This window comes from Salmo trutta, chromosome 34, assembly GCF_901001165.1.
Source record: "Salmo trutta chromosome 34, fSalTru1.1, whole genome shotgun sequence".
Classification (NCBI taxonomy): domain Eukaryota; kingdom Metazoa; phylum Chordata; class Actinopteri; order Salmoniformes; family Salmonidae; genus Salmo; species Salmo trutta.
This window is the reverse complement of record NC_042990.1, coordinates 36,091,854-36,111,794: the sequence shown is the minus strand read 5'-3', so window position 1 is coordinate 36,111,794 and position 19,941 is coordinate 36,091,854. Positions and strand designations below refer to the sequence as shown.

At 44.5% G+C, this 19,941-nt stretch overlaps 1 protein-coding gene across 2 annotated transcripts in view; it reads left to right on the top strand.

Moving 5' to 3' along the window:
• Positions 1–10,921: 10,921 nt before the first annotated feature.
• Positions 10,922–19,941, top strand: part of LOC115174093 (enhancer of filamentation 1-like) — a 65,417-nt gene continuing 56,397 nt past the window's right edge. The window contains exon 1 of one of the 2 annotated variants that reach the window (XM_029732768.1): positions 10,922–10,988. Coding sequence is in view for 1 of the 2 variants with exons in the window: in XM_029732767.1 (XP_029588627.1) it covers positions 16,108–16,119 (12 nt within the window). In the remaining variant the exon portion in view is untranslated. Of the gene's footprint in view, positions 10,989–15,807; positions 16,120–19,941 lie in introns of those variants that run through there. The other variant, XM_029732767.1, reaches the window with a different exon arrangement.

The window sequence follows — 19,941 nt, the reverse complement described above, 5'->3', positions numbered from 1 at the left end:
GACGTCCTGTCGTGTCCCGTGTATATATATATATATTTACATATTTTTTCTTCACTTATCTTTTTATATTTTTTTTTATTCTAAATACTCAACCTCAAAGCACTCTCCTGCAACCCGCCTCATCAATTTAAAAAAAAAGAAAGTATTATTTACCTCATCTGAATTCCACGACAGAAGCTAGCCAGAGGTTAGCCATTTTCACTGGCTAACGTTGAAGTTCAGCTAGCTACGGTTAGCTGTCCTCAGCTATCCATTAGCTCGAAAAGCTATCGCCAGTTTTTTGTACAGCGCGACTCAGACCAGAGCATATCGGACCTATTCTCTCTCCTTTCCTCGATTTCTACCGCAGGCTCTGGACATTTACACCTGGATCTTGCAGCTAACTAGCTGCTACCTGAGTGACTATTGGCAACGTCGGTCTCGGAATTAACACACACTATTACGGAGCTAGCTAGCTAGCCAGCTGAAGAGTTCCGTCAGCCACTTGTGGGCTATTCCTGAGCTAGCCAGCTGAAGTGTCTCCTGGGCTACAACTCACCTATCCTGACCCGTTTTACTGCCGATGCGGAGCCCCATTGGGTCTTCACGACTGGATCACCGACGTTATCTGCCCGAGGGAGTTGTCCAACTGGCCCCTCCGTCGCGACGTAACCTGATCGCCCATCTGCGGCCAGCTAATCGTTAGCTGTCTTTTCGGCTGCGATCTGAATAGGTCTGTCGGACACTTTTCTTGGGCCACTATAACTAACTATTTTGCCAACTTGGACAGGTCCCCCCTTCCACACGGAACCCCACTAACCCACAGACGGAAACGCACGAGGCGGCTAAAAACAGACCTCCCTCCCATCTTCCACCAGCTTGCTACCTATGGCCCGGCTAGCTGTCTGAATCTCACTGGACCCTCTGATCACTCGGCTAAGCATGCCTCTCCTTAATGTCAATATGCCTTGTCCATTGCTGTTCTGGTTAGTGTTTATTGGCTTATTTCACTGTAGAGCCTCTAGCCCTGCTCATTATACCTTATCCAACCTCTCAGTTCCTCCACCCACACATGCTATGACATCTTCTGGTTTCAATGATGTTTCTAGAGACAATATCTCTCTCATAATCACTAAATGCCTAGGTTTACCTCCTCTGTACTCACATCCCACCATACCTTTGTCTGTACATTATACCTTGAAGCTATTTTATCGCCCCCAGATACCTGCTCCTTTTTCTCTCTATTCTGGACGTCACAGACGACCAATTCTTATAGCTTTTAGCCGTACCCTCATACTTATTCTTCTCTGCTCCGCTGGGGATGTAGAGGTGAATCCAGGCCCTGCAGTGCCTGGCTCCACACCTACTCCCCAGGCGCTCTCTTTTGATGACTTCTGTAACCGTAATAGCCTTGGTTTCATGCATGTTAACATTAGAAGCCTCCTCCCTAAGTTTGTTTTATTCACTGCTTTAGCACACTCTGCCAACCCGGATGTCCTAGCTGTGTCTGAATCTTGGCTTAGGAAGTCCACCAAAAACTGTGAAATCTTCATCCCTAACTACAACGTTTTCAGACAAGATAGAACGACCAAAGGGGGCGGTGTTGCAATCTACTGCAGAGATAGCTTGCAGAGTTCTGTCCTGCTATCCAGGTCTGTACCCAAACAATTTGAACTTCTACTTTTAAAAATCCACCTCTCCAAAAACAAGTCTCTCACCGTTGCCGCCTGCAATAGACCCCCCTCGGCCCCTAGCTGTGCTCTGGACACCATATGTAAACTGATTGCCCCCCATCTATCTTCAGAGCTCGTGCTACTAGGCGACCTAAACTGGGACATGCTTAACACCCCAGCCATTCTACAATCCAAGCTTGATGCCCTCAATCTCACACAAATTATGAATGAACCCACCAGGTACAACCCCAAAGCCGCAAACACTGGCACCCTCATAGATATCATCCTAACCAATGTGCCCTCTAATTACACCTCTGCTGTTTTCAACCAAGATCTCAGCGATCACTGCCTCATTGCCTGCACCCGTAATGGGTCAGCGGTCAAACGACCTCCACTCATCACTGTCAAACGCTCCCTGAAACATTTCAACGAGCAAGCCTTTCTAATCGACCTGGCCCTGGTATCCTGGAAGGATATTGACCTCATCCCGTCAGTAGAGGATGCCTGGTTATTTTTTTAAAATGCCTTCCTCTCCATCTTAAATAAGCATGCCCCTTTCAAGAAATTTAGAACCAGGAACAGATATAGCCCTTGGTTCTCCCCAGACCTGACTGCCCTTAACCAACACAAAAATATCCTGTGGCGTTCTGCATTAGCATCGAACTGCCCCCGCGATATGCAACTTTTTAGGGAAGTTAGAAACCAATACACACAGGCAGTTAGAAACGCCAAGGCTTGCTTTTTCAAACAGAAATTTGCTTCGTGCAACTCCAACTCTAAAAAGTTCTGGGACATTGTAAAGTCCATGGAGAATAAGAACACCTCCTCCCAACTGCCCACTGCACTGAGGATAGGAAACTCTGTCACCACCGATAAGCCCACTATAATTGAGAATTTCAATAAGCATTTTTCTACGGCTGGCCATGCTTTCCACCTAACTACCCCTACTGCATTCAACAGCACTGCACCCCCCACAGCTACTCGCCCAAGCCTCCCCCATTTCTCCTTCTCCCAAATCCATTCAGCTGATGTTCTGAAAGAGCTGCAAAATCTGGACCCCTACAAATCAGCTGGGCTTGACAATCTGGACCCTTTCTTTCTAAAATTATCTGCCGAAATTATTGCAACCCCTATTACTAGCCTGTTCAACCTCTCTTTCGTGTCGTCTGAGATTCCCATAGATTGGAAAGCAGCTGATGTCATCCCCCTCTTCAAAGGAGGTGACACTCTTGACCCAAATTGCTACAGACCTATATCCATCCTACCCTGCCTTTCTAAGGTCTTCGAAAGCCAAGTCAACAAACAGATTACCGACTATTTTGAATCCCACCGCACCCTCTCCGCTATGCAATCTGGTTTCAGAGCTGGTCATGGGTGCACCTCAGCCACGCTCAAGGTCCTAAACGACATCGTAACCGCCATCGATAAGAAACATTACTGTGCTGCCGTATTCATTGACCTGGCCAAAGCTTTTGACTCTGTTAATCACCACATCCTCATCGGCAGACTTAGTAGCCTTGGTTTCTCAAACGATTGCGTCGCCTGGTTCACCAACTACTTCTCTGACAGAGTTCAGTGTGTCAAATCGGAGGGCCTACTGTCTGGACCTCTGGCAGTCTCTATGGGGGTACCACAGGGTTCAATTCTTGGGCCAACTCTTTTCTCTGTATACATAAATGATGTCGCTCTTGCTGCTGGTGAATCTCTGATCCACCTCTACGCAGACGACACCATTCTGTATACTTCTGGCCCTTCTTTGGACACTGTGTTAACAACCCTCCAGACGAGCTTCAATGCCATTCAACTCTCCTTCCGTGGTCTCCAACTGCTCCTAAACACAAGTAAAACTAAATGCATGCTCTTCAACCGATCGCTGCCTGCACCTGCCCGCCCATCCAGCATAACTTCTCTGGACGGTTCTAACTTAGAATTTGTGGACAACTACAAATACCTAGGTGTCTGGTTAGACTGTAAACTCTCCTTCCAGACTCACATCAATCATCTCCAATCCAAAGTGAAATCTAGAATTGGCTTCCTATTTCGCAACAAAGCATCCTTCACTCATGCTGCCAAACATACCCTCGTAAAACTGACCATCCTACCAATCCTCGACTTCGGCGATGTCATTTACAAAATAGCCTCCAATACCCTACTCAACAAGCTGGATGCAGTCTATCACAGTGCCGTCCGTTTTGTCACCAAAGCCACATATACAACCCACCACTGCGACCTGTATGCTCTCGTTGGCTGGCCTTCACTTCATAATCGTCGCCAAACACATTGGCTCCAGGTCATCTACAAGACCCTGCTAGGTAAAGTCCCCCCTTATCTCCGCTCACTGGTCACCATAGCAGCACCCACCTGTAGCACGCGCTCCAGCAGGTATATCTCTCTGGTCACCCCTAAAGCCAACTCCTCCTTTGGTCGTCTCTCCTTCCAGTTCTCAGCTGCCAATGACTGGAACGAACTACAAAAATCTCTAAAACTGGAAACACTTATCTCCCTCACTAGCTTTAAGCACCAGCTGTCAGAGCAGCTCACAGATCTCTGCACCTGTACATAGCCCATCTTTAATTGAGCCCAAACTACTACCTTTTCCCCTACTGTATTTATTTATTTTATTTATTTTGCTCCTTTGCACCATATTATTTATATTTTAACTTTTAACTTTCTTCAAACTACAAATCTACCATTCCAGTGTTTTTCTTGCTATACTTTATTTACTTTGCCACCATGGCATTTTTTTGCCTTTACCTCCATTATCTCACATCATTTGCTCACATTGTATATAGTCTTATTTTTTTCTACTGCATCGTTGATTGTATGTTGTTTTACTCCATGTGTAACTCTGTGTTTTTGTATGTTGTCGAACTGCTTTGCTTTATCTTGGCCAGGTCGCAACTGTAAATGAGAACTTGTTCTCAACTTGCCTACCTGGTTAAATAAAGGACTAGTTCTCATAAAGGTGAAATAAAATACAAATAAAATAAAATAAAAAAAGTAGTGCACTATATAGGGAATAGGGTCCTGGTCTAAGGTAGTGCACTATATAGGGAATAGGGTCCTGGTCTAAAGTAGTGCACTATATAGGGAATATGGCCCTGGTCTAAGGTAGTGCACTATATAGGGAATAGGGTCCTGGTCTAAGGTAGTGCACTATATAGGGAATATGGCCCTGGTCTAAGGTAGTGCACTATATAGGGAATAGGGTCCTGGTCTAAAGTAGTGCTCTATATAGGGAATAGTGTCCTGGTCTAAGGTAGTGCACTATATAGGGAATAGGGTCCTGGTCTAAAGTAGTGCACTATATAGGGAATAGTGTCCTGGTCTAAAGTAGTGCACTATATAGGGAATAGGGTGCCATTTGGAGCGTAATCACTGCTTTTTGTTTTGTTTTATCCTGGGTCTTTGTACTAGTCCGTTTTGTTTGTTTTGTTCCTCCTGGTGTTTTGGTAAGATTAAGATGAATCTAACACAACATGCCTGGGTCTAACAAGTAGGTACTGTATGTATAGCCGGAGGCTGGCAAAGCCATAGAGGAGGAACAAGAGAAGGGATCTCTAAATGAAGGGAGAAGCAGTTAGTATATAGCATGACCCTAACACAGGTCACTTGGCTGAGGGCTGTTCGTCTCCAAACAAAATGGAGGACTGAACCCGGGAGAGGTTGGAGTTAGATTTACTGTGTGTCCGTGTGTGTGTGTGTGTGTGTGTGTGTGTGTGTGTGTGTGTGTGTGTGTGTGTGTGTGTGTGTGTGTGTGTGTGTGTGTGTGTGTGTGTGTGTGTGTGTGCGTTTACACATATGTGCACGTATGTATGTGCGTGTCTGTTTACATTCATGCATGTTTGTGTGTATTTTGAAGGCCAGGGGCACCATCTCTGTCCATCCAGAGTCTATGGGGGGGAAGCTTCACTTTTAACCCCCAGGTCCTAGGAATCCCACCCGCACCGGCCCCCTCCGCCCCTGGCCACAAAAACACAAAGGATGGATGGATACTGACCATAAAATAACCAGAAGAAAACCGCTATGTTCTCATCTCTATTTCAAAGCTGTGTTTCTCTGAAAATGGCTGTCCACATGTACTGGATCTGTCACACAGGAGAATTCATTGGCAGACATGGACGGACGAAAAGAAGACAGGAGGAACACATCTGCATGCTGGGAATGAGTGGTACAGTGGCTGTGACTGAGCAGACTTCCTCCATAGGCTCGTTAGTGCATAACGATTTTAGCAAATCCCATTTGGATGAAATTGATAATATACACATCCATACACTCTTGTGGATCCACAATTCTGATCTCACACACAGACAAAAACAACCCATTTCCATATAGTCTCAAGAGCAGCTTAAATCATCTAATTTCCCTCTCATTCTGACAATGGTGCTGCTTTAAAACCCTGTGGCCTGATCACTCACAAATCCCTCCGCCTCCCCACCGTCCCCATCCCCCATCCCCCCATCACACACAGAGGGAGAGGGGGTCCCTCCCGTTACCATCACCGTGCCAACCGAGGGTCTTATTGCACTACCAAACAGGCGGGGGGTGTCTCGCTCTTGGAAATGCAAGTGTCGACACGTTATCAGCCCTCATCACTCACTGGGCCCCCCAACTATGCCAACACCCCCTACCTTTAAACCCTCAGGTACCTTGGCTCTGTCCCAAATTGCACCCTATCCCCTATATAGTGCACTACATTTGACCAGAGCCTTATGTGTGCACAGTAGGGCGTAGGGTGTCATTTGAGATGCAGCCCCTTATCACCATTCCATTTCCAGAGGGAGTAGTGTGTGAAATGTATTTAGGTGCTGTTCTATTCCATTGACTGAATGATTGGCTGAGACGTAGGGACCTTGACATCACTATCAAGGTGGGCTATTTTATCTCGAAGAGCTTGTTCCGATCAACGATGTGGTTCAGAATTAGATACCCATCTTTTCTTGTGAGAGCACAATGAAATACCTCACTCCCATTCCCATTCATGGGTTGCACATTTCATCACAATATTGTTTTGAACATTCGTTTTAGGACTGATGCCCGACTGACCGTTCTACTCATTGCTTTGTCTATTGGCGCTGATGAAGATTTCATCAGAAGTGCATTACAGTTGCTTAGAAATACATTGTAATTTCTAAAATAGGCAAGTAATTTGTGGGAAAAACTCTTGTCGTCCTTTTGATGTTGGCAGATTGCCTTTAGATGTAGTATATAACATTAGCTAGTTGGCTAAGATTGAGGGGAGACCACCAGATTTTAGCTAGCTAAGGTTAGCATCGATAGCTATTTTTGACGAACTTTGCCATCTGTCTGAAGTAAATTTGATGACATGATAATGGCGGCAAAGTTGTTCCTACTAAATATTTGCCTACTCCAGGTCACTACAGTGTAATTTAGACTAAACAGTCATTAGCCCATATTCAAAATGACTGGGCTTTATGACACAACATGCCTGGGTCTAGGGCACAACTAAGGTGCTGAGCGGCTTGAGGACGTTCATAACAATGGTAGGAAGCGACCGAGAGACAGAAGTGCAACATATTCTTTTCAATTGTAAAACTCTAGATGACACTGAAGTATGGTTCTGAAGTGGCCGGCTGGTGACAGAATGATGAACAGTTTTCACCGGACTAGAAAACAAGTCTTATACTGAAACAAATGAGTACAACGAGAAGCTGTTTCAGAATCAGAACAACGTACAACGAGAGACCCACAGGAGAACAGGACTATAATCTAGTTGCTGTAAAATGCCATTAAATCTTTATTTTATTTTTTAAATACAAAAGAGTTATAGAGCATCATTTGAAAATAGGCTGAGTATTTATTTTATCAAGCACAATCCATCTCTCAGAATGTTTTTTTTATGACCTTGTTTTGGGTGGTTGTGTATCATGTATACCACCTCAGTTTTGAAAGCTCAAATAACGACATGCCGTTAGACAAAGAAATCTATTCAGCTCCTAGAGTTATAGCTGTGACAATCGACCTAAAGGAAACGTTTACATTGGCTAGGCTGGTTGAAGGGCAGTCAACAGGGAGTTTCTGGAGTACCACAGGGTCTAGTCTTGGATACATTACTATTCAAACTGCTCCATAAATAATTCACTAATGATGCTGAGAAAATGACATAAATCTAAGATACTCTGTCATTATCCACATTGAATAAGTATATCAGGGGTGGATATACTACGTTATTGCATGGAGAGAAAAAAGTGCTTTCAATTGTATCACTGCTTGGAAATGTAATGTACTGGAAGAGTTTTAAAACAATACAGGATTTGGACACACTTTATTTGATAGTCTGGATGTTCCATCTGTAGATGCTCTACCATTATCAACAAACTATATGTCGATAAGCAACTGCTTGCTAAGGTTACAGTTAGAGTTAGGTTTAAAATAAGGGTTAGGATACGGGTTAAGGTTAGGGTTAGGATAAGGGTTAAGGTTAGGGTTTGGATAAGGGTTAAGGTTAGGGTTAGGATAAGGGTTAAGGTTAGGGTTTAGGTTAGGGTTAGGGGTTAAGGTTAGAGCTAGGGTTAGGTTTAGTAAATAGTTAGTTGAAATGTTACTGATAGTCTGTAGACCATCTACATATGGACTATCCAAATAAAGTGTTACCCAGGATTGTTATTCAAGAAAACCCATGCAATGTTTTTGTCATCTATAATGACTGGCTTTAGAATAAGCCGGAAAAAAATGGCAAGGAGAACAGGGTTTTGTCTGCAGTTAGAACACAGAGAGCACAGGAAAGCAGTGAACTTTGTCACAAAAATACCACAATTTTACAACCCAAGGAAAAGTAAACAGTTTGGGGATTGGACTCAGTTGTGTAACTATAGACCACATGTTTTCAGCTCTCCTCTGTCGCAGGTACACCCAGCTAGATCAAGGTTACGTCCCAAATGGCAGACCTACTCCCATAGGGCTCTCGTCAAAAGCAGTGCACTATGTAGGGTGCCATTTGGGATACATTGATGTGTTCCAGATTTAGGGCTCTATTCAATCTGTATCGCTGAACCGTTATAGATTGCGTGATAGAAATGTAAAGGTGATTTCAGATTGAGCCGACATAGGCAGCATTTACCATGAATGCAGTCTCTGCAAAAGCAGAAAGATTGCCTTTAAATTTCAATCATGCTTAAAGGTGAACTTCCACGATGCGGATTAGGATTAGGATTCGATGTCAATTCAAAATGGCACCTATCAATATTAAGGATATAAGAAACATTGTGGGCTAATTCTTTATTTTGACGCCCTTGTCTTAGCGTGCCCAGCATTCCATCATGCTGCTGCTAGGCCACGAGGTCACTGGGGGTCACGGCCCACAAAGAGGTGACGAGCGGGGGGCCGAACTTGGGGCCTCACCAAGTTAGAGTCCCAAATGGCACCCTATTCCCTATGTAGTATCCTATATTTCCTATGCATACATTGTCTACGTAGTGCCTATGTATGCCCCATAGGGCTCGAGTCAAAAGTAGTGCCCAATGTAGGGAATAGGGTGCCATTTAGGACAAACACCCTAACCCTGTCTGGGCCCCGCTGGACAAGGTGGGAGGCAGCCAGGGCAGGGTAGGAAGGGAGACCCATAAATCTGCCTAAGGTGGTTGGGAGAGTGTGAAGGCTATAATCCACGAGGGGCCACCTCTAGCCTATCATGTCATGTCACACTACCTGGAGATCCCGCCTCCTTCCACCGTCAGTCCGGTTCACATACAAGGCAGCAAAAAATCTGTCCTTCAGTTTAGCACAGAACCCTGTGACCTTCTTATGGAAGACGTATGAAAGACGTCAGTCCCTGTTTACAGAGGTGAAATCTACAGGGCTCTTATGCAACTCAGACTGCACAGATACCCATAAGCAGACAAAGATGAAAGGGTAATTACAAGGCTATTTGTAAGGCTATTTCTGTGGTGCAATTCCCTGTGATAATGTAGACCAAGATCTGTTTCTGCTGTCTTGCCAAACTGCTGCCATTGTTTTGTATGATAATAGAGCAGTGGAGATGGCAAGACCCCACAAACAGTTCTGGGAGCTGCTTTGACTCTTCTGCTGCCACACTACAGTAGATCTAGTACAGAGTGATACGACCATGGTGACTTGTTGTCATGGGGACGTGGGGTAGGGAACACTGTGAGCCTAAATGCTAACACTAATTGTTCTCTGGCCGTTGATTGTTTGGCTTGTCTGCAGACACTTCAAACAGGGGATTTTGGTTGGGTAACAGCGCAGCAGAGAATCATTTCCATCTTATCTACAAACAGTATCAAAAACCAAGATGTTCATGCATAAACAGACACTCTTATCCAGAGCGACTTACACTAGCAATTAGTTTTAAGTGCTTTGCTCAAGGGCACATTGACAGATTTCTGACCTAGGCGCCTTGGGGTTTTGAACCAGAAACCTTTCGGTTACTGGCCCAATGTTCTTAACCACCCACACACACCCACCCACCCACCCACCCACCCACACCCACACACACACCCACACCCACACCCACACACACACACCCACCCACCCACCCACCCACCCACCCACCCACACCCACACACACACCCACACACCCACCCACCCACCCACCCACCCACACCCACACCCACACCCACCCACCCACCCACACCCACCCACCCACACCCACACCCACCCACCCACCCACACCCACACCCACACCCACCCACCCACCCACACACCCACACCCACACACCCACCCACCCACCCACACCCACACCCACACCCACACCCACCCACCCACCCACCCACACCACCCACCCACCCACACCCACACCCACACCCACCCACCCACCCACACCCACCCACCCATACCCACCCACCCACCCACACCCACACACACACCCACACCCACACCCACCCACACCCACACCCACACCCACCCACCCACACCCACACCCACACCCATCCACCCACCCACCCACACCCACCCACCCACACCCACCCACCCACACCCACACCCACACACACCCACCCACCCACCCACACCCACACCCACCCACACCCACACCCACACACACCCACCCACCCACCCACACACACCCACCCACCCACCCACCCACCCACACCCACCCACACCCACACACACCCACCCACCCACCCACACACACCCACCCACCCACCCACACCCACACCCACACCCACACCCACACCCACCCACCCACCCACCCACACCCACCCGGAAGGCTTTCTTGCAAGGCTGTGTCTGCTCAGAGATGCTAACTAGGGCGTTTCTTCTCACCTCTATTCTCTTCAAGACTATACTCTCTAAGACAAGACCTTAAGTCTCATCTGTGCTGTTAAACTACAACACTGCGCACACATAGAGACTGGGTAAGTCCCTTTTATTTTAAGTTATTTAGACAGTGTTTTCTTGGTTAGCACAATAAATATTATACTGTTATCACAAAACAAAGATGATAATGTTACCACACAATAACTGATCATCTTATGTGTGGTTTTGAAGAATAATATTTTTGATTTAACTAGGCAAGTCAGTTAAGAACAAATTCTTATTTTCAATGACAGCCTACCGGGGAACAGTGGGTTAACTGCCTTGTTCAGGGACAGAACGACACATTTTTACCTTGTCAGCTCTGGGATTTGATCTGGCAATGTTTCGGTTACTGGCCCAACGCTCTATCCACTAGGCGACCTGCCGCCCTGGAGCGATTATGTCTTGATAAAAGTGAGTGGCTATGTGTATTATTGAAGAATAAAGGGATTGTGTGATGATTCGCTTAACAACAGCTAGACGCGGTTGATAAAAGAGAGTGGTTAGGTAGGACATTTGTTTAGAGGGTGAGGGGGGTTAATAAGTCCTTTCTCATAAGATGCTGTTGGGTTCTTGATTTTACTGGGCAGGAAAAACAGTGTGATCAAGGTCCGTGGTGTGTCTATCAGGGGGAAAAGATAAGTTATCATGAATATTGAAGTCCCACTCAATGTCAAGACAAAAAGGAGACGCTGGTGGTAAAAGTACTCAGTCGTCATAGTTGAGTAAAAGTAAAGATGCCTTAATAGAAAATGACTCAAGTAAAAGTGAAAGCCACCCAGTAAAATACTACTTGAGTAAAAGTCTAAAAGTATTTGGTTTTAAATACTGGAAAAAGTACTAAACATTCATACTTGAGTAAAAGTAAAAAGTAAAAGCTATACATCATATTCCTGATATTAAGCAAATCAGACGGCACGATTTTCTTGTTTTTTACATTTACGGACAGCCAGCTGCACACTCTCCAACACACCATTTACAAACGCAATATTTGTGTTTAATAAGTCCGCTAGACCAGAGGCAGTAGGGATGACAACGCATTATATTGATAGCTGCGTGAATTGGACCATATTGCTGCCTGAGCATTCAAAATGTAACGAGTACTTTTTGCAGTCAGGGAAAATGTATGGCAGTAAAAAGCACATATAAATAGTAAAGTAAAGTACAGCTACTGATAAATAACTAGGCCTGACACATTTTTGTGACAATTTTTGACGCTCAACAATGTTGAAATAATTCACAGGAAATAGTTCAGAAACACATGTTTCCAAAAACTGTTGATTAACAGTCGTTTATCATAGAAACGGAAACTCTGTCGAAGCTTGAGCTTCAAAAAAGCTACATACAGTACAATCACACTTCCTTTTTCTTCCATCTGTCATATGAACCTCAACTGGTAAATACTGCTGCCTGGTACACTTGCTCTTTCTCAGATACACAAGTGTGTGTGTGTGTGTGTGTGTGTGTGTGTGTGTGTGTGTGTGTGTGTGTGCGTGCGTGCGTGCGCGCGCGCGCGTGCGTGTGTGTGTGTGTGATTTCCTGTGCCCTCCCTAGTCAGTTTATGAAAGTGTATCTGACAGTGAGCCAACAGTAAAACTTCCATGGTTTAGAGGATATAACTGTTGACAAGATATAACACAAATGGAATGTTCCATGTGGGCTTGGCTAGCTCTATGATGAACTGTACATGATGAAACCAATGACTTGCATCAACTTCACCCACTCTTTATCCACACATGTCCTGCTCGCACAAGATCACTACCATGTCTACACATAATTAAACTTACTTTGGTTTCAATGCCAACGAGTTGGCCTTACAGGCCCCTAAGCTATGATTTAGTGGTGCAGTGTTGATGAGCTTGTTCAATGAGGTCAAACAAAAAGAAGTCCCTCCTGACCTGTCCCTGTTAATGCACCAACTTTCTCACCAACACCTCTCACCGAATATGTAGAAGGAGCATATGGATGAAGAGCTAGATTTAGAACGACAACTATTCTCATTGTCTAGTGACCATGACTTGGTTGAGCCATACTCTATGTTTTGGGTTGGTTACGTCTAAATGGCGGTGTACCTGGCGCAGACAAAAAAAAATGCAGTGGTTGCTTTCCTGATGGTTTTCTATTTGTTTGGCGGTCGGGTATATCAACAGACCCTGTGCTACGTCAACCTACGCTTATTTATGCACCATATACAGTACCAGTGAAAAGTTTGGACACACCTACTCATTGCAGGGTTTTTCTTTATTTTGACTATTTTCTACATTGTAGAATAATAGTGAAGACATCAAAACTATGAAATAACACATATGGAATCATGTAGTAACCAAACACATGTTATTAAACAAATCAAAATATATTTTTATTTGAGATTCTTCAAAGTAGCCACCCTTTGCCTTGATGACAGCTTTGCACATTCTTAGCATTATCTCAACCAGCTTCATGAGGAATGCTTTCCCAACAGTCTTGAAGGAGTTCCCACATATGCTGAGCACTTTGTTGGCGTCTTTTCCTTCACTCTGCAGTCCAACTCATCCCAAACTGTCTTAATTGGGTTGAGGTCGGGTGATTGTGGAGGCCAGGTCATCTGATGCAGCACTTCATCACTCTCCTTGGTCAAATAGCCCTTACACAGCCTGGAGGTGTGTTTTGGGTCATTGTCCTGTTGAAAAACAAATGATAGTCCCACTAGGCGCAAACCAGATGGGATGGCGTATTGCTGCAGAATGCTATGGTAGCCACGCTGGTAAAGTGTGCCTTGAATCCTAAATAAATTACCGACAGTGTCACCAGCAAAGCACCATCACACCTCCTCCATGCTTCACGGTGGAAACCACACATGTGGATATCATCCGTTCACCTACTCTGTGTTTCACAAAGACACTGCGTTTGGAACCAAAAATAAAAAATGTGGACTAACCAGACCAAAGGATAGATTTCTACTGTTCAAATGTCCATTGCTCGTGTTTCTTGGCCCAAGCATGTCTCCTCTTCTTATTGGTGTCCTTTAGTAGTGGTTTCTTTGCAGCAATTCGACAATGAAGGCCTGATTCACACAGTCTCCTCTGAACAGTTGATGTTGAGATGTGTCTGTTACTTGAACTCTGTGAAGCATTTATTTGGGCTGCAATCTGAGGCTGGTAACTCTAATGAATTTATCCTTTGCAGCAGAAGTAACTCTGGGTTTTCCTTTCCTGTGGCGGTCCTCATGAGAGCCAGCTTCATCATAGCGCCTGATGGTTTTTGAGACTGTACTTGAAGAAACTTTCAAGGTTCTTGAAATTGTCCGTGTTGACTGACCTTCATGTCTTAAAGTAACGATGGACTCTAGTTTCTCTTTGCTTATTTGAGCTGTTCTTGCCATAATATGGACTTGGTATTTTACCAAATAGGGCTATCTTCTGTATACCACCCCTACCTTGTCACAACACAACTGATTGTCTCAAACGCATTATGACGAAAATAAATTCCACAAATTAACTTTTAACATGGCACACCTGTTAATTTAAATACATTCCAGGTGACTACCTCGTGAAGCTGGTTGAGAGAATGCCAAGAGTGTGCAAAGCTGTCATCAAGGCAAAGGGTGGCTACTTTGAAGAATCTCAAATATAAAATATATTTTGATTTGTTTAACACGTGTTTGGTTACTACATGATTCCATAAGTGTTATTTCATAGTGTTGATGTCTTCACTATTATACAATGTAGAAAATAGTCAAAATAAAGAAAAACCCTGGAATGAGTAGGCGTGTCCATTGTCATTGTAAACAAACACTGTATAGCCTCATAACATGGTTAAAACAATAATTTTATATCATGGATGTTCAGTCCTTGCATCCATAACTTTGTCTATTAATCTGAGGGTGGTTACATTTCCCCATCCCTCAGCTTTTTACCAAAACAGACGTGGGGTGACAGTTTTGTTATTGTTTCATCTGTGGATTTGCCCTTTAAACCGCTGCATATTATCAAGATATCAAAGTGTCACCAACTAAAAGGTCAACAATAGGCGTGTGGCAAATGCAGCATATGGCATTCATTTTTCACATGTAAACAGCACTTTTCAGTAGCTCTCAAAGTATGCCATTCCACGAGCGCAGCATTTATTTTTCAACTCGAATCAATGAGCCCAATCAGTCCTCCATGACAACAAAATCATAAACAACAGAGTAGGGCTGGCTAATAAGTCCTTAGTTTTGGGGTCATGCTCAGGTAAAATAATTTGGCTAATCTATCCTTCCATATTTCCAAGTCCTATTCTTGATGATCAAGGTGTATAACATTTATTGGAATGACTGGAATTCTGAAAGACTTAGATTTTTAATGTAAAGATATAATTTAATCGTATTATTATATGTAGTAGAAAGTGATGGGTTAGAAGAAGCCTATAAAACCAACCCATAAAGCAAAATGTAACATCCATATATGTCCAGCTATGTAAACTTTAACATTGATTTATCCTGCAATAGATGTCGTTTAATTGGTAAATAATTGTTTTGTCTTCTTCTAATGCCTCTTAAGGGGAAATTAATCTAAAAGTAACAGAATGTAATCAAATTACGTTACAGAGTTTGGGGTAATCCAAAAGTTACGTTACTTATTCAAATTATGGACAAGTAACGGATTACATTTAGAAAGTAACCCAACCCAGTCTGTTAGTGATGGCTAAAATACCTGTATAGGTGCATGTACATTGCACCAAGCGAAGTCCCATAAGACTTTGAGTCATAATTCACTACATTTTACAAACGCTTTTTCCTCCAGTGGTCCTCGCCTCTAACGTCGTCAATAGACGCCGACATTAAAAATCGTAGCAGGCCGTTCATTACATGACGTCAGTTGTACTCTGAGCGACAGGGGGAGGTACCCGGGTCCGATGTGACCAATGAGTGAAGAGACATTGGAAACGAGCTGAGACTCACACTCCTGTAGTAAAATCATTCTCGTTCAGCGGCAACCAGACAAGTATATTGCAGACCCTGAGTGATACACTCGACTGGGTTGAACATTATTGAAGGAAACATTCGATGTTTTATTGTCTTCACCATTGACCAAATCTTGATGGCTGTTTGATCGCAAAATAAAACGTTTCGTTGCAACATTCACATGTGTTCTCTTTGACGCGACAAGCGGATATTTTACACTTTCCCGGAGTCAGAGAGAAGACGAGGCGCTCAAAATGAAGTACAAAGTAAGTGACTGTCCATAAATGTCATTGAAATGAGATCTTCAGGAATTCACTGACAAGGTTGTTGTAATGGATTATTACATTATTTTGTGATTATAAACTGGCAAAACACCAATATTTTCTCTCCTTCAGACTAGACTTTATGTAGCCTAGGGTTATGTATTGGGGAAAAGTCATAACTATTTTCACCACAAATAAAAACAAAAAGGAACCTGAGTTAGTTTCAATTTAGATTGTAACAATGTTGTAACAACAGTGTTGTAGGCTAACAGCATTTGTGTAACAATGTTACCCAGGGAGACATTTAACCCACCGCAGCCTGGGGATGTCAACGCGGGAAGAGGGTGTTCCGTGGTCTGTCAGTTCGTTCTTTGGTCTCCAGTCATAAACAGGGACAATATGATATGAATTCAAATGGTTAAAAAAAAATACGTCCGGTTACTTTCTCTGTGCGTAGGCTATGCGCTCTTCCTAGATGGGCGAAGTGGTATTTAAAGTGCTGAAGTGATGCTCGAATCGCATGCGACGCTGAATACTAGCCGACATAAGAATGCTCTCCTCTTCCCAAGAACTCTCTCTCTCCTCTTCCTAAGAACTCTCTCCTTTCCAAGAACTCTCTCCTCTTCCCAAGAACTCTCTCTCCTCTTCCCAATAACTCTCTCTCCTCTTCCCAAGAACTCTCTCTCTCCTCTTCCCAAGAACTCTCTCTCTCCTCTTCCCAACAACTCTCTCCTCTTCCCAAGAACTCTCTCTCCTCTTCCCAAGAACTCTCTCTCCTCTTCCCAAAAACTCTCTCTCTCCTCTTCCCAAGAACTCTCTCTCTCCTCTTCCCAAGAACTCTCTCTCTCCTCTTCCCAAGAACTCTCTCTCTCCTCTTCCCAAGAACTCTCTCTCCTCTTCCTAAGAACTCTCTCCTCTTCCCAAGAACTCTCTCTCCTCTTCCCAAGAACTCTCTCTCTCCTCTTCCTAAGAACTCTCTCCTTTCCAAGAACTCTCTCTCCTCTTCCCAAGAACTCTCTCTCCTCTTCCCAAGAACTCTCTCTCCTCTTCCCAAGAACTCTCTCTCCTCTTCCCAAGAACTCTCTCCTCTTCCTAAGAACTCTCTCCTCTTCCCAAGAACTCTCTCTCCTCTTCCCAAGAACTCTCTCCTCTTCCCAAGAACTCTCTCTCTCTCCTCTTCCTAAGAACTCTCTCCTTTCCAAGAACTCTCTCCTCTTCCCAAGAACTCTCTCTCCTCTTCCCAATAACTCTCTCTCCTCTTCCCAAGAACTCTCTCTCTCCTCTTCCCAAGAACTCTCTCTCTCCTCTTCCCAACAACTCTCTCCTCTTCCCAAGAACTCTCTCCTCTTCCCAAGAACTCTCTCTCCTCTTCCCAAGAACTCTCTCTCTCCTCTTCCCAAAAACTCTCTCTCTCCTCTTCCCAAGAACTCTCTCTCTCCTCTTCCCAAGAACTCTCTCTCCTCTTCCCAAGAACTCTCTCTCCTCTTCCCAAGAACTCTCTCCTCTTCCCAAGAACTCTCTCTCCTCTTCCTAAGAACTCTCTCCTCTTCCCAAGAACTCTCTCTCCTCTTCCCAAGAACTCTCTCTCTCCTCTTCCTAAGAACTCTCTCCTTTCCAAGAACTCTCTCTCCTCTTCCCAAGAACTCTCTCTCCTCTTCCCAAGAACTCTCTCTCCTCTTCCCAAGAACTCTCTCTCCTCTTCCCAAGAACTCTCTCCTCTTCCTAAGAACTCTCTCCTCTTCCCAAGAACTCTCTCTCCTCTTCCCAAGAACTCTCTCCTCTTCCCAAGAACTCTCTCTCTCCTCTTCCTAAGAACTCTCTCCTCTTCCCAAGAACTCTCTCTCCTCTTCCCAAGAACTCTCTCTCCTCTTCCCAAGAACTCTCTCTCCTCTTCCCAAGAACTCTCTCTCTGCTCTTCCCAAGAACTCTCTCTCTCCTCTTCCCAACAACTTTCTCCTCTTCCCAAGAACTCTCTCTCCTCTTCCCAAGAACTCTCTCTCCTCTTCCCAAGAACTCTCTCTCCTCTTCCCAAGAACTCTCTCTCCTCTTCCCAAGAACTCTCTCTCCTCTTCCCAAAAACTCTCTCTCTCCTCTTCCCAAGAACTCTCTCTCTCCTCTTCCCAAGAACTCTCTCCTCTTCCCAAGAACTCTTTCTCCTCTTCCCAAGAACTCTCTCTCCTCTTCTCAAGAACTCTCTCTCCTCTTCCCAAGAACTCTCTCTCCGCTTCCCAAGAACTCTCTCTCTCCTCTTCCCAATAACTCTCTCTCTCCTCTTCCCAAGAACTCTCTCTCCTCTTCCCAAGAACTCTCTCTCCTCTTCCCAAGAACTCTCTCTCCTCTTCCCAACAACTCTCTCCTCTTCCCAAGAACTCTCTCTCCTCTTCCCAACAACTCTCTCTCCTCTTCCCAACAACTCTCTCCTCTTCCCAAGAACTCTCTCTCCTCTTCCCAAGAACTCTCTCTCCTCTGCCCATGGGTCGATTTATTTTGGAGTAATTGTTGACAGTGAACGCTAAACCTTCACGGGTAATAAATAATACATGAGTGTATCGAATCAGGTTACTTAGTCGGAGGATATGTCGGCACAGTCATTCTGAGTTCTCTCCCTGTATCCCCTTGCTGTCCGATCGACCGTGGCTGTAGCTTTGTTTGGGCAATATATTTTGTTTACACTCAAGTTCTGACGAACAAACGAGACATTCAGTGAAGTTGATTTAACCCATTCTACTCTGTGGGTGTGAGTCCTAGCACAGACTGGCCTGTTGTAACAAGTAAACCTCGTTATACATAATTGTCTCCATGACATAGCATATTCAGGGTTTTTTAAAAAGCTGCTTAGATTGCATAATTGAATAGACTTCACTGTTCATGAGATCTGTAAAGTAACTGAGATTGCTCAATCAGGGCCTAGCTATGCCTCAGCATCAGCATAAAATCTTGCTTTGGGGGCATGTATCTGTCTGTCTCTCAACTCCTAAGTCAAGGAAACCTGGCCTCTGTTATAGTTTCTGCCCTTCCAGTCACCATTAACAAACTCTGTAAGGCACTGATTGGAGCTTATGGAAAGAGCTCACTTCCTACTATTATGGTTAGAGGTTCAGTACTCTTCTCGACTGGAATGCTTTTGTCTACTTCACACTACCAAGGAAATGTAGGGCACTTGGCAAGAGAGCTGACCATTAATTCTGGAACCGACTGATGGTGCTGTTTGGAATCCTCCAAAAATACTGTACTTATTGAAATAACCACCTCTGTTGTTCTTTATTGGAGGCATGTGCTTGGATCTGAACTCTGTGTTATCCTACCATATTAGGAATGCCAGAACTCACAGCTCTGTCATGCAAAGCTGTGATGTAGTTTTCTGGTGTTTTGGTAGTATTAAGGGCCAATGACTTCAGTGTTAAGTTAGCACAATGCTGTAATGCTCGGCTTGGCCTTAATCGTTGGGAAAAGAACCCACATCTAGACCCCTCATTTGCCTGAAGTCCACTTCACACTTCTGAGTGCATGGCGCATGCAGGCTTTCCCTAAGGGCCTAGTGATTGTGGCGTCATGTGTGCTGTGTGTGTTTCGTCATGCCTATGTATTCAGCCTCATACTGTAGGTCTGTTCTTCCATCCTAGAGTAATACAGGGCTCTTTAGGGCTACAGGGTTTGTTATCAGGCCCTGTAGGGGTTGGATTGGTATACTGCCTTCCTGTTCCCACACAGCAGACCTGACCTTGTTGGACTCTCTACTACTCCACTCCTCTCTACTACTCTCTACTACTCCACTCCTCTCTACTACTCTCTACTACTCCACTCCTCTCTACTACTCTCTACTAC